The sequence below is a fragment of the Peromyscus maniculatus genome, chromosome 8 (genome assembly GCF_049852395.1).
Source record: "Peromyscus maniculatus bairdii isolate BWxNUB_F1_BW_parent chromosome 8, HU_Pman_BW_mat_3.1, whole genome shotgun sequence".
Classification (NCBI taxonomy): domain Eukaryota; kingdom Metazoa; phylum Chordata; class Mammalia; order Rodentia; family Cricetidae; genus Peromyscus; species Peromyscus maniculatus.
The window spans coordinates 73,385,320-73,400,097 of NC_134859.1; the positions used below are offsets into that span (position 1 = coordinate 73,385,320).

Genomic DNA, 14,778 nt, shown 5'->3' on the forward strand with positions numbered 1-14,778 from the left:
TCCTAAGTAAGCCGTAAGAGGGCTCAGGAACCTTGAAACTAGTTCCCAATTGTTGGGAGCCAGTATGTGGTGCTGGGAACCCAGGTCTTTCTTCTGCACCTGGCCATAGCCTTTATTCTCACACAATCAAATGGTATATCCAAGTTTATGGATTAAAAAAGTTAGTTTAGAGGCTAGAGAGATGGCTCAGAGGTTAAGAGCACTGGCTGCTCTTCCAGAGGTCCTGAGCTCAATTCCCAGAGACCACAAGGTGGCTCACAACCATCTGTAATGAGATCTGGTGCCCTCTTCTACCCTGTAGGCAGAACAATGCATACTTAATAAATAAATAAATCTTTTTTTTTTTTAAAGTTATTTTACTATTCCACCATTCCTTTATTCTATCCTTTGCCTTAGAATTGAGAATCAGAAGGGTTGGGGCCATAGCTTGGTGGGAGCATACACAAAGGGTTCAGTTCCCAGAACAGAAAAATAATTTTAAAAGAATACTTCAAAATCAACAACAAAGAATTCAGAATCAGAATCCAGGTTTGGGATAGGAAGATAGGAATAAGACATGGTTCCCACAATATACTTTGTCAATTCTATCATTTTTCCATTAAGAACAAACAAGTTTTGTTTTTTCTTTAATTTCATATGTATGAGTATTTTGCCTAATGTATATATGAACACTACATGTGAGCCTGGTGCCAGCAAAAACCAGTTCCAGATTTCCTGGACAGACATTATAAGCCACCATGGGAACTAAACCCAGGTCCTTTGCAAGAACAGCAAATGCTCTTAACCACTGAGCCAGTTCTCTCTCCAGCCCCTTACGAACAAATTGTTAAAAAGCACTATTTGGAACATTTTTTTTTTTAAAGATTTATTTCTTTATTATGTATACAGAAGAGGGTGCCAGATCTTAGATGGTTGTGAGCCGCCATCTTAACCTCTGAGCCATCTCTCCAGCCCTAGCTGGAACATTTATAAAGACCTGACTTATATAAATTTGTGTATTTCTTAGATGCTTCTGTCTAGGAGTTTGCACTGGTTAACTATCTCATGAACCACCCTATGGAGACCTGCGGATCAGCAGCCGCTAACAGCCTTGAAGATGCCTTGGTCTCCTCATTTGCTGCTTCTGTAAAGTGCAGTCTTCGCAGTTCAGACTGCAGCAGCAGAAATGGAGCTGCAGGCGCATGCAGGTGCAGCCAACACTCCCTTTGCTATACCCACAGCTGTATAGAATTAGTCTCTCTGTATAACCTATGCCTATTAAGTATTTTGTTATTGGGGCTGTATCAAATAATACGGTTCAATTTCAGTCTTTTTCTTCCTCAAACATTAGTTAAAATTATAAAAAGTTTTGTTTTTAGCTGCATGTTGGTGTTCTTTTTTTTTTTTTTTTAAGATTTATTTATTTATTATGTATAGTGTTCTGTTTGCATGAATGCCTGCATGCCAGAAGAGGGCACCAGATCTCATTGTAGATGGTTGTGAGACACCATGTGGGTGCTGGGAATTGAACTCAGGTCCTCTGGAAGAACAGCCAGTGCTCTTAACTTCTGAGCCATCTCTCCAGTCCATGTTGGTGTTCTATATATGTAATCCCAACACTTGGGACATTGAGGCAGTAAGACCCTAACTAAGTTCGGTGCCAGCCAGCTATACAGCAAGACTATGTCTAAACAAACAAGTTTTGCTTCTACTACTTCCGCATTTTTGTCATTAAAAAATCAATGGCATAAATCAAAATTAACATCTGAATTAGCTTTGGGGGGGGTGTCACAACATTTTATATAAGAATTTTTTTCTAAGTTGTAAAGAATGGCTAATCTCTTTAACTCTGTTTAAGCTCAGTTATAAATACTAAAAGTACCAGCAAGTATTACGATATGATATATCCTGAGGGGGGAAATATGCAACAAGAGAGAGAAACATGGGAGCCTTGAAAATGGCCATGATCTGTGTGGAAGGATTGTAAGCGGACTAGTTACTACAGAATTGTTCATGATATAGCTCCACCTTGGTGATTAAGCATGATGTTCTCCGGCTTCAGGTCTCTGTAGATGATCCCCTTTTGATGTAAATGCCCCAAAGCCATGGAGATTTCAGCCAAGTAAAAGCTGGAAACAGAAGTGATTTAATAAAAATTTAAAAAGCAATCTACCCAAAGCAGTTTATGTATGGAATAAAATTCCTTGAAAGAAACAGACATGCACCAAAGACCAAATTAGTGGGGGTGGAAGAATGTACTGGGAAAAGAGAGGGCACAGGATGATGCCACAATGCAGGGGGACATTTGTTACTTGTTTTAGTCAAACTATACCATGTTTTATTTTTCCATTATAAATATACTGCTAAAATTGCAAAGACATCCAGTGTATTTTAACTATTATTGATTAGGTTCTGCTCTCTCTGTGTAGGAATTAGGCCAACAGTCCTTCAGATAAACAAATTCCTCCCACCCACCTCCCCCAACTTTAAGATTCCACAGGAAGTATGGACTTTGTTATTCTCAGAGATCAAGACTTGATCTTATAGCCTGACCTGTGGAAGCCCACTCATCCCTTACATAATAGAGTTGTGTATTTATAGACAGCAATACCCACAGTATCTGCCCACCCTCTTGCCAGCCAGCCCACAACTATAAACTGTGTGACACTCAAATTTATCTACCTCAAAAGAATAAAGGGCTGAATCAACCCTGTCTGGATTCGAAAAGCACAAAGCACTGCAATACTGGCTGTGTAACAATGTTGCAATCCTGCAGATTACTCCAGGATGGAGAGGGTGTGTCCTAGAGGACTGAGGCAGTTTCAAGCCAGCAGGACCACAGCCTCCAACAGGGCTCAGAGAGCCTCCTCCAAAAAAGGGCACTTCATCCCTAAGGCTCTTAAATGCAGCTTCTGTGTTAGAAAAGGCCTGAAATTAAACAATGGAATGCAGTTTGGTAATTAAGATAGAAAAAACATTTAAGTGTTTTCTATTCAATTAATGTGTAGGTCAAACTGATTTACTGTTACCCTTCAATATGGTCACTTCACAAAAGGATGTGTATATTTTTAATTTGAAGCAGATGCCATCTTACGAATAGGAGGGCAGATCCCATCCTGGCTATATAATCAATCCACAGATGTGTGTTCAGGGTTATCACCTCCCTAAGACTGCACCTTGGGAACTGGAAAGTCTAAAAAAAAGAGGAGATGATTTCTGATACTTTCCATTGCTGCACATACAAAATTTCACTGGAAAACCACACTCACCCACAACCAAGACAGGCAGCTTACCAATTCAAGGAAATTCTGCAGTGAAGAGCGGTCCACCCAAGGCCTGGGGGCAAAGGAATCATGTGACCTCCAATAGCTGCCCAGTCCCAAAGTTCCCCTTGACATTCTGAGAGACTGACTGGCTCCAGATCAACTGACTGAACAGTGTGGTTCCCACAGTGGGCGTGTGTTTGGGTTTTAATTACATGAAGCATGACCTGAATCCATACAACCACAGAACTTCACTTACCAAGCTGTGTCTTCCATGAATATCCCCTCTCTTTCTAACTGCATAAACAGTTCTCCTCCTAGAAAGGAAAAGTATTAGGAATAAATTTCTTTACTTCCAATCCGCTTCTAATGAGTTTGCACTTTCTTCTATCTATAAGATTGAGTCCTTAAAAAAATTTCTTTTAAATCCTAAAACTGGCTTAGAATTAATAGCATTTACACCTGCAAACTGCAAAATATATAGAGATTTCAGGCCTAAAGTTTTAAAAAGTCTTCATTAAAGTCTCTCAAGCACCTTTTCAATATGTAAAAAAAAAAAATGTCAGTACACAATTAAGTCACTCAAATTTTTGTGAATGTGACTATTCCCTATTTTCAGAACCTTCATATAAACTGAATGAACCTGATGGTGGCATAATTTAAGTATCAAAGTAAATAATAATAAAGGGTTATACTGTCCTGAGTTATCTTAAACTCCAGGAACCCATAATGATGTAAATAAATGAACAGATAAAGTTCTCAATGGAGAAAGGAAAGTTCTGTATAAGTGAAGGTGGCATGATGGAGTAAGAAAACCACTTGGCAAACACCACAGTTAATTGTTACAGTCAAGAATCAATGGATGCCAAACTGGACCTGAAGCCTGATGAGATGAGATACTGAAGTAATCCCAAATTATCTCGTCAAGAGACACTTATTAACCCAAAGGGAAACCTGGCAACACCACCTACATATGTGAGCACAATGAACATCGACAGCAGAGGGACAAAGATCTAACTACCATGCACCTCCTGTTCGGAACTGCCGAGAAGGAACACAATGTCCTGTTAAAAGTGCATCACCTGAGTCTACTCCCAAAGAAATACCAGATAAACCCAAATCAATGGCATTCTACAGAAACTGGGCTATACTCTTTATGTCAACATAATGACAAAGACAGACTAAGGAACTGTTCCAAATAAAAGAAAACCAAAAGACATTATTATATTAATGTTAATTTCCTAATTATCTTATAATTCTAGTTACATAAGAAAATGTTCTTGAGTTATGAAGTAAATGCTAGCGTTTTAGTTGTAAAAATCTTTGAATAGCACAAAAAATGTTGACTGTACATGCATGCATCTGTACGTACACACATGCCTATGTATAAAGCGGAAGATAGGCAAATGCAATGAGAGGACAGAATGTGGAGATGTGAGGGCTGCAGAAACTTCACAGAATCCTTGGACTATTCACACAATCTTCCATATAAAGTTCAAATTAGAAAATAAAGTCACAAGTAAGTAGCATTAAGAAAAAAGGTAGCCAGGTGGGGTGGCGCACACCTTTGATCTCAGGACACGGGAGGCAGAGGCAGGTGGATCTCTGAGTTCAAGGCCAGCCTGGTCTACAAAGTGAGTTCCAGGACAGGGTCCAAAAAGTTACACAGAGAAACCCTGTCTCGAAAAACAAGAAATCAAAAACACAAAAAAACAAAACAAAACAAAAAAAGAAAGAAAAAAGGTGTGAAAATCTGCAGCTTTCAGGTCCATGTGAAGAGCTGTGACAAAACCTGTTTCTTAGAAATCACAGGTATGCCAAGCCTTGTGGCACAAGCCTTTAAGTCAGCACACAGGCCCATCTCTGAGTTTGAAGCCAGCCTGGTCTATGTAGAGAGTTCCAGGACAGCCAGAGCTGTATAGAGATCCTGTCTAAAAAAGAAGAGAAACCGCCAGGTGTGTTTGCTGTGGACGCGAGCATCTCTGTGATTGAGAGATGCTGTGGGTAGGAAGCTGAAGCGGGAGCTCAAGGGCAGCATGAGCCACACAGTAAGCTCCAGTCAGCGTGGTCTGCAGTGAGATCGTGTCTCAAAAAAAAAAAAAAAAAAAAAAAAAAAAGACATGGGGGTTGGTAAGTTCCCAGTAGGGAGCAGGCCCTTGAAAATGTGGCTCAAAAACATTCAGTATCTCATAATACTCTCAGTGAGCATCTCCATTTCTATTTAGAAAGGAATATTTAATGGAATATGTGAATTACAGTAGCTACCCCAGCTTATAAATATGTTATCATTGATTACAAAGAGATTTAAATCGAATTTTCCCGACAGGAAAACACCCTCCACGTTTCTTTCCTGTTTGTCTGTAATAGAACCATTTGTTCACATGTGAGCTTCCTTCTTCAATGTCGCCATCAATTTAAGACTTGTTCACAATGAGAAAAAGCATTTTTCACTGGAAAGTAATGTTTGAACCCAGTTTCTGGAGCAAAGGTAAATAATTACACGAACTATGTACTAACCACTGAGATACTCAAGGATGAGGTAGAGTTTTCCACCGGTCTGAAAGGCATAAATTAAATCCACAATGAAGGGATGCTTTACTTCCTCCAGAATATTCCGCTCTGCTTTTGTATGAGCTGTATCTTTAGCATTTCTTACTATCATTGCCTAAAGGAAAAGAGATGATCTATAAGAACAAAACAACCAACATTTTTATTCTATGATCATTGGGAAAAAAAATCTGTTTTATGTTTTTCTGGCCAATACAGAATAGTTCCTACTAGAAACTGAGATGGAGGTAATGGAAGCTACTGTCTGCTTATAAATATCTAAACTTGTTAGAGTTTTGTATTAAACATGTAAAGGAAAACCTAGATGCATTTTTTTAGGAATCTGTAAACAGATCAAGTTTATGCACATATTTACTTGCAGTTCAGGGCTTAGTGTGCTCCCATCTTTAGGCCAAGAGAACAGGACTAACATAAGGAATCAAGATTCCTTGGAGCCAGAGCATCAGGAGAAAAGATACCAATGGAGGCAAGCACAGAACAGTATGGGTAAGCAGGGGAGCTGCACTCAATCTGGCAAGAAGTCTTCCAGGAGATGATGATAGCAAAACTGTAAAGTTAAGATGAGACGTGGCGGTTAAAAAGCATTCCAGTGGAAGAGAGGCATGGCAGAACAGGATATGTCCAGGGAACCCAAGGTCAGTATCTAACAAGAGCTGAGAGATTCAGCTGGAGGAGGAGACCAGGGGTCAGGAAATGGAAGGCTGTGCATCTAGGCCAAGGTGTTGACATTTTAGAGGCAAAGGAAAAATGCCGAGAGGAGTGGAATGAATAACCCTCAGCTTTTAGTGCAAGCGTGGTGTTTAGGGAAGAAATGACACAAAGCAGGTGGCCAGAACAAGAAACTAAGGAAAGTGGCTTGTAACTAAGACGATGAAGATAAAGAAAAAAGAAGAAAGGTTAAAGGTCTGTCATTGGTGCTTGTAGTCTTCGTTTTAAGAAATAAGGAAAGATGGGTTTGAAAGCACATTCCTATCATTTCAGCACTTGAGAGAGACAGAGGCAGGGAGATCAGGAGTTCAGGGCCAGTTATGGTTATTAATAAGTTTGAGACCAGCCTAAACTTCAATAATAATAATGATAATAAGGATAACAAATAATAATAATAAAAGAATTTTGGGAAAATTATGTAGTTTTAGACACACTAAGCATAAGTTCTAGGAAATTATTCCAATGGTAAATGCCTAGTAATTGGACGCAAACACACAACGTTATTAGTTGTAACCATATCTACAAAAGTGAAAACACTAGAAACAAACTGAATGTCCACATGTAGGATATTGCTGGAAGCCTACATAGTCTACATACATATAACCATAAAGAGAATAAGAAACATTTCTATGAAGGTGAGGTGAAAGGGACATACCAAGTACTGTATCACTTATAGTACATATAGTATATGCTATACTTTGTGAAAGAATGAGGAAAGAGTAAAAACAAGCTGGGTATGATGGAAAAGGCCTAGAATTCCAATACACAAAGGCTGAAGCAGCAGGACCATAAATCAGCCTATCCTGAGACAGCAGAACAAGGCAGTAAGACCCTGACTCAGAAAATGCAAGCAAACATATGTCTGTTATTTGTATTTATAAAATTAAATACAACTAAGCAAGTCTCAAGGCTAACAGTAAAAGAGTGGTAAGAGAATAAGACTTTTGAGTAATTTTCTGAGTAAACCTCAATGGTTTGGCTATCCGCCATCTTGTTTAAATTTGTTATTGCAATTATAGAAATTCTGTTTTTTGTTTTTGTTTTAAGACAGGGTTTCTCTGCGTCACAGTCCTGGCTGTCCTAGAGCTCAATCTGTAGCCCAGGCTGGCCTTGAACTCACAGAGATCCACCTGCCTCTGCCTCCCCAGTGCTGTAGCACCACTGCCACCACCCAGTTGCACATATAAAAATTTTGATTTCTGAATGCTAATAATTTTACACATTCTAAGAATAAAATGAAATCAAGGACAGAACTGTAAAAGAAAATAAGCACAAAAGAAATAAACAAATTTGGTCATGTGTGGTGATGTACACCTTTAATCCCAGCAGAGGCAGGTGGATCTTTGAATTCAAGGCCAGCCTGGTCTTCATATTAAGCTCCAGGACAGCCAGGACTACATAGAGAGTTCCTGTCTCAACAAAACAAAACAAAACAAAACAAAACAAAACAAAACAAAACTCACAAATTGAAGTGAATGCTATGTTGATAATTTTACCACAGAAGCGACTTGAAACTGTGCATTTTGGTGCTGGGGGTGTGACCCAATAGGTGGCTGTCTTTTCTAGCATGCATGAAGCCTTGGCTTCACTCCTCAGAACCACATAACTAGGAATGGTGGTCTAAGTCTATATAATCCAGCACATAAGAGGCTAAGGCAGGGGGACTGCCACAAGTTTGAGCCCAGTCTGGGGCTACATGCAGTGAGTTCTAGGCAACCCTAAGCAAAAAGTGGGAGATGCTATTTCAAAAGCAAAACAAACAAAAACAAATTAGACTAATTTTAAAAACAAAATAGAATTTTCATTAGCGATATTTGAAAACCACAATGCATCATATTAAAAATAGATAATAGAGAAAAACAAGTCTATACTGGTTCTTTCTTATCCAAGAGGTTTCTGAGACAGGCTCTCACTCTGAAGCCCTGTCTGGCCTTATACTGATGTGATCCTCCGAAGTGCTGGGGTACAGACATGAACTACTATGCCCAGCTCACACTGACTCTTTAATGAACTCTTTTTGAGAAAAGGTCCTCCTTTATTGTCCAGACTGATCCTGAATCCCTGTGCCAAGTAGTCTTCCTGCCACTATCAGCTCCGTAAGCCATTGCCTCTGGTACCAATTCTATTTTTGTTTTTCTAGACTTTTCTTTTAATTGGGTCGCATGTGTTCCAGGCTGGCCTCAAACTCACTGTGTGGTCAAGAATGGCTTTCAACCTCTGATCCTTTTCCCTGCACCTACCGAATGCTGAAGATTACAGGCATGCATGCCATGGCACACTTACATAGGGTTACAGATCAAACCCAGGATTTTGTGCATGCTAAATAAGCATTCTATCAACTAAGCCACATCCCCAACCCCTTCTGGGTTTGAGAAAAGATTTTATTATGTAGCCCAATTGGCTTCAATTCACAATCCTGCATTAGCCTCCTAAATGTTGTGGTTACAGGTGTGTGCCATCATGCCCAACATCTGGCTTTGATTCTTTAAAAAAATAAGGAAAAAAAAAAAACAAAAAACCAACTACCATACTTTATTTTAAAAAAAAAAATCTTCTCAGCGGAGCAGTGGTAGAGCACACCTTTAATCCCAACACTCAAGAAGCAGAGGCAGGTGGGTGGATCTCTGAGTTCAAGGCCAGCCTGCTGGTCTACAGAGTGAGTTCTAGGACAGCTAGGGCTACATAGAGAACCTATCTCAAAACAAACAAAACCAGCACTTTTATTTCTAATTGTGTGTATGTGTTTGTGTGTGGGTATGTGCAGGTGCCCTCAGAGGCCAAATGTATCAGATCCCCTTGGATTTGGGCATTGCAGGTGGTTGTGAGCCAATAACTAATCTGGACTCTTTAAGACAGTCAGTGCCATAAAAGACAATTTTCTAAATGGGTGAGAAATGGTTCTACAGTGACCATTCATAATGGTGCACACCTGCAATCCTAGCACTCAACAGTGAAGATAGAAGGATCGAGAGAGTCCAGGGTCATCCTCAGTTACACAGAGCAGAGTGTTTAGAGGCCAGCTTGGGCTATTTGAAATCCTGCTTTCAAAAAGGAACAACTGAAAAAGTTTGAACATAGCCTATATATTAGGAAACAGTACTGAACATTAATGTTAACATTTCCAAGTACAATAATTATACTCCAGTAATACTGGAGTATGAAAATACCTTTATTCTTAACAGAATTGAGGGTGAAGTATTATAATGTCTATAATTAACTCTCAAATTATACAGTAAAAGCTGAAATTAAAAATGTGAATGGACAGGGGCTGGAGAGACAAGAGTGTTTATTGTACATGCAGAGGACCCAATTTCAGCAACCAGGACCCACAAGGCAGCTCATAATCAATCCTCTAACTCTAGTTCCAGGGGATCTGAGGCCCTCTTCTAGCCTCCTAGGCAGTGCACACATGTGGTACACAGACATACATGCAAGCAAAACATCATACACATAAATTAAATAAATCACTTTTAAATAAAATTTAAATATAGACTAATTCAAAACTTGAACGATTCAGGGCTGGAGAGATGGCTCAGCAGTTAAGATTATCAGCTGCTCTCCCAGAGGACCTGGGTTCAATTCCTAGAACCCACATGGTGGCTCACTCCAGTTCCAGGGGATCTGATACTCTCTTCTGGCCTCCATGTTGTACTAGGCATGCACATACATGCAGGCAAAACACCCACACAAATAAAATAAATTTTTTCTTCAAAAAGTGGGTCAAAACTGTATGAACATCAAAATTTAGGGGTGAAATATTACTATACATATGTGACAGCAGAGAAGAATGGAGGGTGGATAGACAAACTATAGCAAAATATCCTAATTACGGCCCTGGGGAGATGACTGTATAACAGCGATAGCTCTGCAAGCCTGAGAACCTGAGGACCTGAGTTCAAATTCCCAGCACCCATATAAAAAGCTGGACATGGCTGTGTGTCTTCAACTCCAGAACTGAGAAGCAGGGACAGGCAGATCCCAAGAGCTTACTGCCCAGCCAGTCTTGTAGGAAACCATGAACTTCTAGTTGAGTGAGAACCCATACCAGGTCTCAAGACAGGAAGGCAGGGAGTGATAAGGGGTCACACTGGACCTGGTGGCACATGCCTTAAATCTCAGCACTCAGGAGGTAGAAGCAGGCAGATCTCGTCTAGTGTGAGGCCAGCCTGGTCTACAGAGAGAGTTCCAGGTCAGCCAGAGCTGTATAGTGAGACCCAGTCTCAAAAACAAACAAAAAGTATTGAAACAAACCAATCTAGGTTTGATTCTCAGCACTCCCATGGCAGCTCACAGCCATGTAGAGCTTCATGGGGTCCAGTGTTCTCTTCTGGTTTCCACAGGCACCAGGAATGCATATTGTACACAAACACACATATAGGCAAATATTTATACATGTAAAATACAACAAATAAATCTTTAAAAAAAAAAAAAGAGCTGTGGTCAACTGCTTCAGAGTACAGAGATGTAAATTAAGTATTAACTAAATAAAGACTATTGGATTTAGCAACTGGGAAGTCACTGACAACTTAGAGACAAGAGTATCTTAAAATAGTAGAGTCATAAGCCAAAATACTATGAGAGAAAAACAAACTAAAGTGGAGCTGGAAGATGGCTCAGCAGTTAAAAGCACTTGCTGTCAAGCCTGATGACCTGAATTTGATCCCTGGAACCCAACTGGTAGAAAGAGAGAACCAACTCCTGCAAATTGTCCTCTGAATCCACACATACTCCATGGAATGTGCACACACAACAAATAAATGAGAAAAAGAAGAAAAAGTGGAGGGGGCAATACAGACCCTACTTCTTAAGTTCTGGAGATTCAAAAGGAGATGTTGAGTGAATATATTAAAGAAAGAAAGAAGTCATGGGAAGCTGGGCATGGTGACATATGCCTGTGATTCCAGAACTTAGGAGACTAAGGCAAGAGGGACAGGTCTAATGGCAGCCAGAGCAATTTAACAAACTCTGGACTCAAAGCAGTCCAGGGCCCTGGTGCTGGCTGGGTGGGTAAAGTGCCTGCAATGCAATCCTGGCATGTTTCAACCCTCAGAACCCAGGTAAAAAGGCCAGCTGTGGAGTGTACATTTGCAATTCTAGCACTCCCACTTCAAGATGGGAGGTAGAAATAGGAGAACTGACTAAAGCTTGTAGGCCAGCTAGCCTAGATTATGCACTGTGGTAGAAACAAGAGGGAACTGACTCCCAAAAGTCCTCTGACATGCACACATTGTGGTACCAAGCATATGCATGTGCCCACACAAACACAAATAATAAATAAAAAATTTTAGAATAAAAAAAGCCAGGACAGAGGAGAGAACAAGAGTGATTAAGTAACAGAGTAAAGTATTCAAACAGGCAGAAAGGAAGGGGATCTAAAACAGAGCAGTTAGCTCCAGAAAAGAACACATTTCACTAAGTAAAAAATTGGGTAAGACAGTGCTGGAACAGGGGCCAGGGTGGGCAGCTGCAAGAAAGCACGGACGACGGTCTCACAGGAAGGGAGAGAGTGGATGGTGCTGGCGGAACAAATGAATGGCCGAGAGTAAAAGCTCTCAACAGCCACAGAATGGAAGGACTTGTGCAGGGAGATGTCAAATATCGTTGGGATAATTGGGGTCTAAACAAGTCATAAACTGGAGTTGGAGTTTATGAATTTTTTCCAAAAGCAATCTACAGATTTATGTGATTTCTGCCAGAAAATGCTCAGCAGCTGACAGAGGAACACAGGAGTAGATTGAGAAACAAACAGATTCAGATTAGCATTTTGCTGAACATAAGGTTAGTGGGGTAACAACTAAATCAAGTGGCAGGCTAAGTTAATTAGGATGGTCTCTGAATAAAATAAAATAACAAGAACACGAAGACCTTGACATGGAATGGAAGTGAAAACTGGTGGAGTTGAATCAAAGGCCAGTCTGTTGATCAGTTAAGTGATACAAAGGCAATGACGACACCCAGACTAAGAAGACCTGGGAACAAGAGGGAAAAGACTGAACTAGATATTACTGAAGTTGAAGAAAAAGACAAAGAAACTAGGTACATATGTATGTATATACATATGCCTATCTACCTACCTACCTACCTGAAAATAGGTTTAAACCTTAATGGAGAAAGAGTTTTGATTATAGGTGGCTGAGTAATTTTAAAAACAAGCTTATTCATTTTTCCCTTGAATGACAGGGCAAGTAAATTAGAGACAGAATACATTTCACCCCAATGAAGAGTATTAGCACCCAGTATCTCCACACTAGTTTAATCAAAGATGGAACACAGGCACTCTTGTGAGTAACAAAACTTTGGCCAAAGGCTCTAGCAAGAATAAAGTAGTTTGCTTCCAAAGATGCAAACTGAAAGTCTTTTCCTCAATATTCTGAGTAAATAACCAAATGAGACCATTCTCACAAAGAGTAAAGACTGGGGGAAAAAAAAGAAAAGAGTAAAGTCTGACAAGCCCGATGTGAACAACTCACTTAAAATAACGGGACACCTCACACTCCCCTGAGTTCATCTGTCAGTCTATGAAAGAAGAATTCTTTCACCAACATTTAGGTCTGGTAGATCAGAACTTTGCCTCCATGTGCCAGAAAATCAGAGAAAAACACTCCAAAGGGGCCTACTATCATCTCATTTAGGGGTCTAGGAATTCAGACTCTAGCTGTTGGAAGACCTATGCTTAACCTGATGTGAATGTTGTGCAGTGCACATGTGCACTAAGAGAGTGCATGAGGCCATGAGCAGCTGAGGCGGCTCAGCAGGGCACTGCCACCAAGCCAGGCAATCTGAGTTTGATCCTCGGGACCCACTTGGCAGAAGGAGAAAACCAACTCCCAAAAGTTGTCCTTTGATCCATACAAATAAACACACAAAGTTTAAAAAACATAATAAAAAAATTAAAGATAACAGGATACCCGTTAAGATATATAAATTTTAGGGTTTTTGTTTATTTCTTTAATTTTTTGACTGTCCTAGTGCTCATTATATAGATCTTTTTAGTCTCAAAACTCACAGAAATCTCCCTGCCTCTACCTCCTAAGTGCTATGACTAAAAGTACATGCCACTACCCAGCTAGTTTAATATTTTTTTTAAAAAGTCATTTTTATGAACACCAGTAAATGGAAGTAAACAGAAAAAAAAAAAAAAAAGACACGGATAATGGAAGCTAAGAAAATCAGATATCAGCCCAGGATCCAGTGTCAACTGACTGTAACTCTAAGGACAAGACAGTGGAGAGGGAGCTGTCAAAGAACTCCCTCAAGAAAACTCCTATAAAGTGCTAGAGTGTGTCAGTTAGAAGACGACTAGGTAAGGTCTTCCCCATAGAACTTCTCAAGTAGCCATACTTCGCTGGACACCTTAGACAGAAATTGTAGTTTTGTTTTACTCACAGGAACAAAATGATTAACAACATACGAAAGGGCTAGGCTGAAAGGATAACTCAACAGGCTAAAGGTACCCTGCCTAACCTAACAACCTGACTTTGGTCCCTGGGCCCCACGTGCTAAATTAAAGGAGAAAACTGACTCCTGCTCAACTGTCCTGACCCACCCACCCACCCCACAGAAATAAATGTAATTAAAAAATTGTAACTATGTAAGACCTACTAGTCTCATCTACCTTGGTTAACCCACAGCATTCTTGAGTATGACATTTTGAATGAATACGATCTAAGTTCTGAATCCAGGGAGAGTGATCCTGTATAAACCACTGAAGAAATTAGATGCTAGACCTCAGGAAAACTATGAGGCTATCACTAGCAAAAGAGGTCTCGTGAAAGGATGGGTTTATAGGACAATGGATTAGGCATCCATTCTTTTAAACTTGGACTTTCTAGGCTAGCTAGAGCTCCAGACCCTGTCTCCAAAGCAAAATAAAGAAAGGACAGGCATAGTACCCACACACCTTTAAACTCAGCATTCTAGAGGCTTTGAGTTCAAGACCAGCTTGGTCTACATAGAGTTCCAAGCTAACCAGGGCTATGTAGTAAGACCTTGTCTGAAAAAAAAATTTAAAAAGATAAAAAATAAGAGGAGGAAAAGAAGGAGGGGGAAAGAAATTAGCACTGTCCCCTTTTCTTTAATTAAATTTTTTTTCAAATATATTTTACATGTATGGGAGCTTTGTTTGAAGGTATGCACCACATGCATGCCTGGTACCCACAGAGACCAGAAGAGGGCGTCACATCCCCTGGGACTGGAGTTACAGATGGTTGTGAGCCACTATGTGAGTGCTGGAAATATATATAGGTTCTCTGGAAGAACA

At 40.0% G+C, this 14,778-nt stretch overlaps 1 protein-coding gene across 7 annotated transcripts in view; it reads right to left on the bottom strand.

Moving 5' to 3' along the window:
* The window catches only part of Rps6kb1 (ribosomal protein S6 kinase B1), a 42,898-nt gene that overhangs the window by 12,783 nt on the left and 15,337 nt on the right, over window positions 1-14,778 (bottom strand). For 4 of the 7 annotated variants that reach the window (XM_076577618.1, XM_076577620.1, XM_006983193.4 and 1 more), the window contains 3 exons: window positions 5,760-5,907; window positions 3,502-3,559; window positions 2,008-2,108 (listed from right to left, as the gene is read on the bottom strand). In XM_076577618.1, the coding sequence (XP_076433733.1) occupies window positions 2,008-2,108; window positions 3,502-3,559; window positions 5,760-5,907 (307 nt within the window). Of the gene's footprint in view, window positions 1-2,007; window positions 2,109-2,699; window positions 3,173-3,272; window positions 3,316-3,501; window positions 3,560-5,759; window positions 5,908-14,778 lie in introns of those variants that run through there. The other 3 variants (XR_013053070.1, XM_076577621.1, XM_076577622.1) reach the window with 3 other exon arrangements.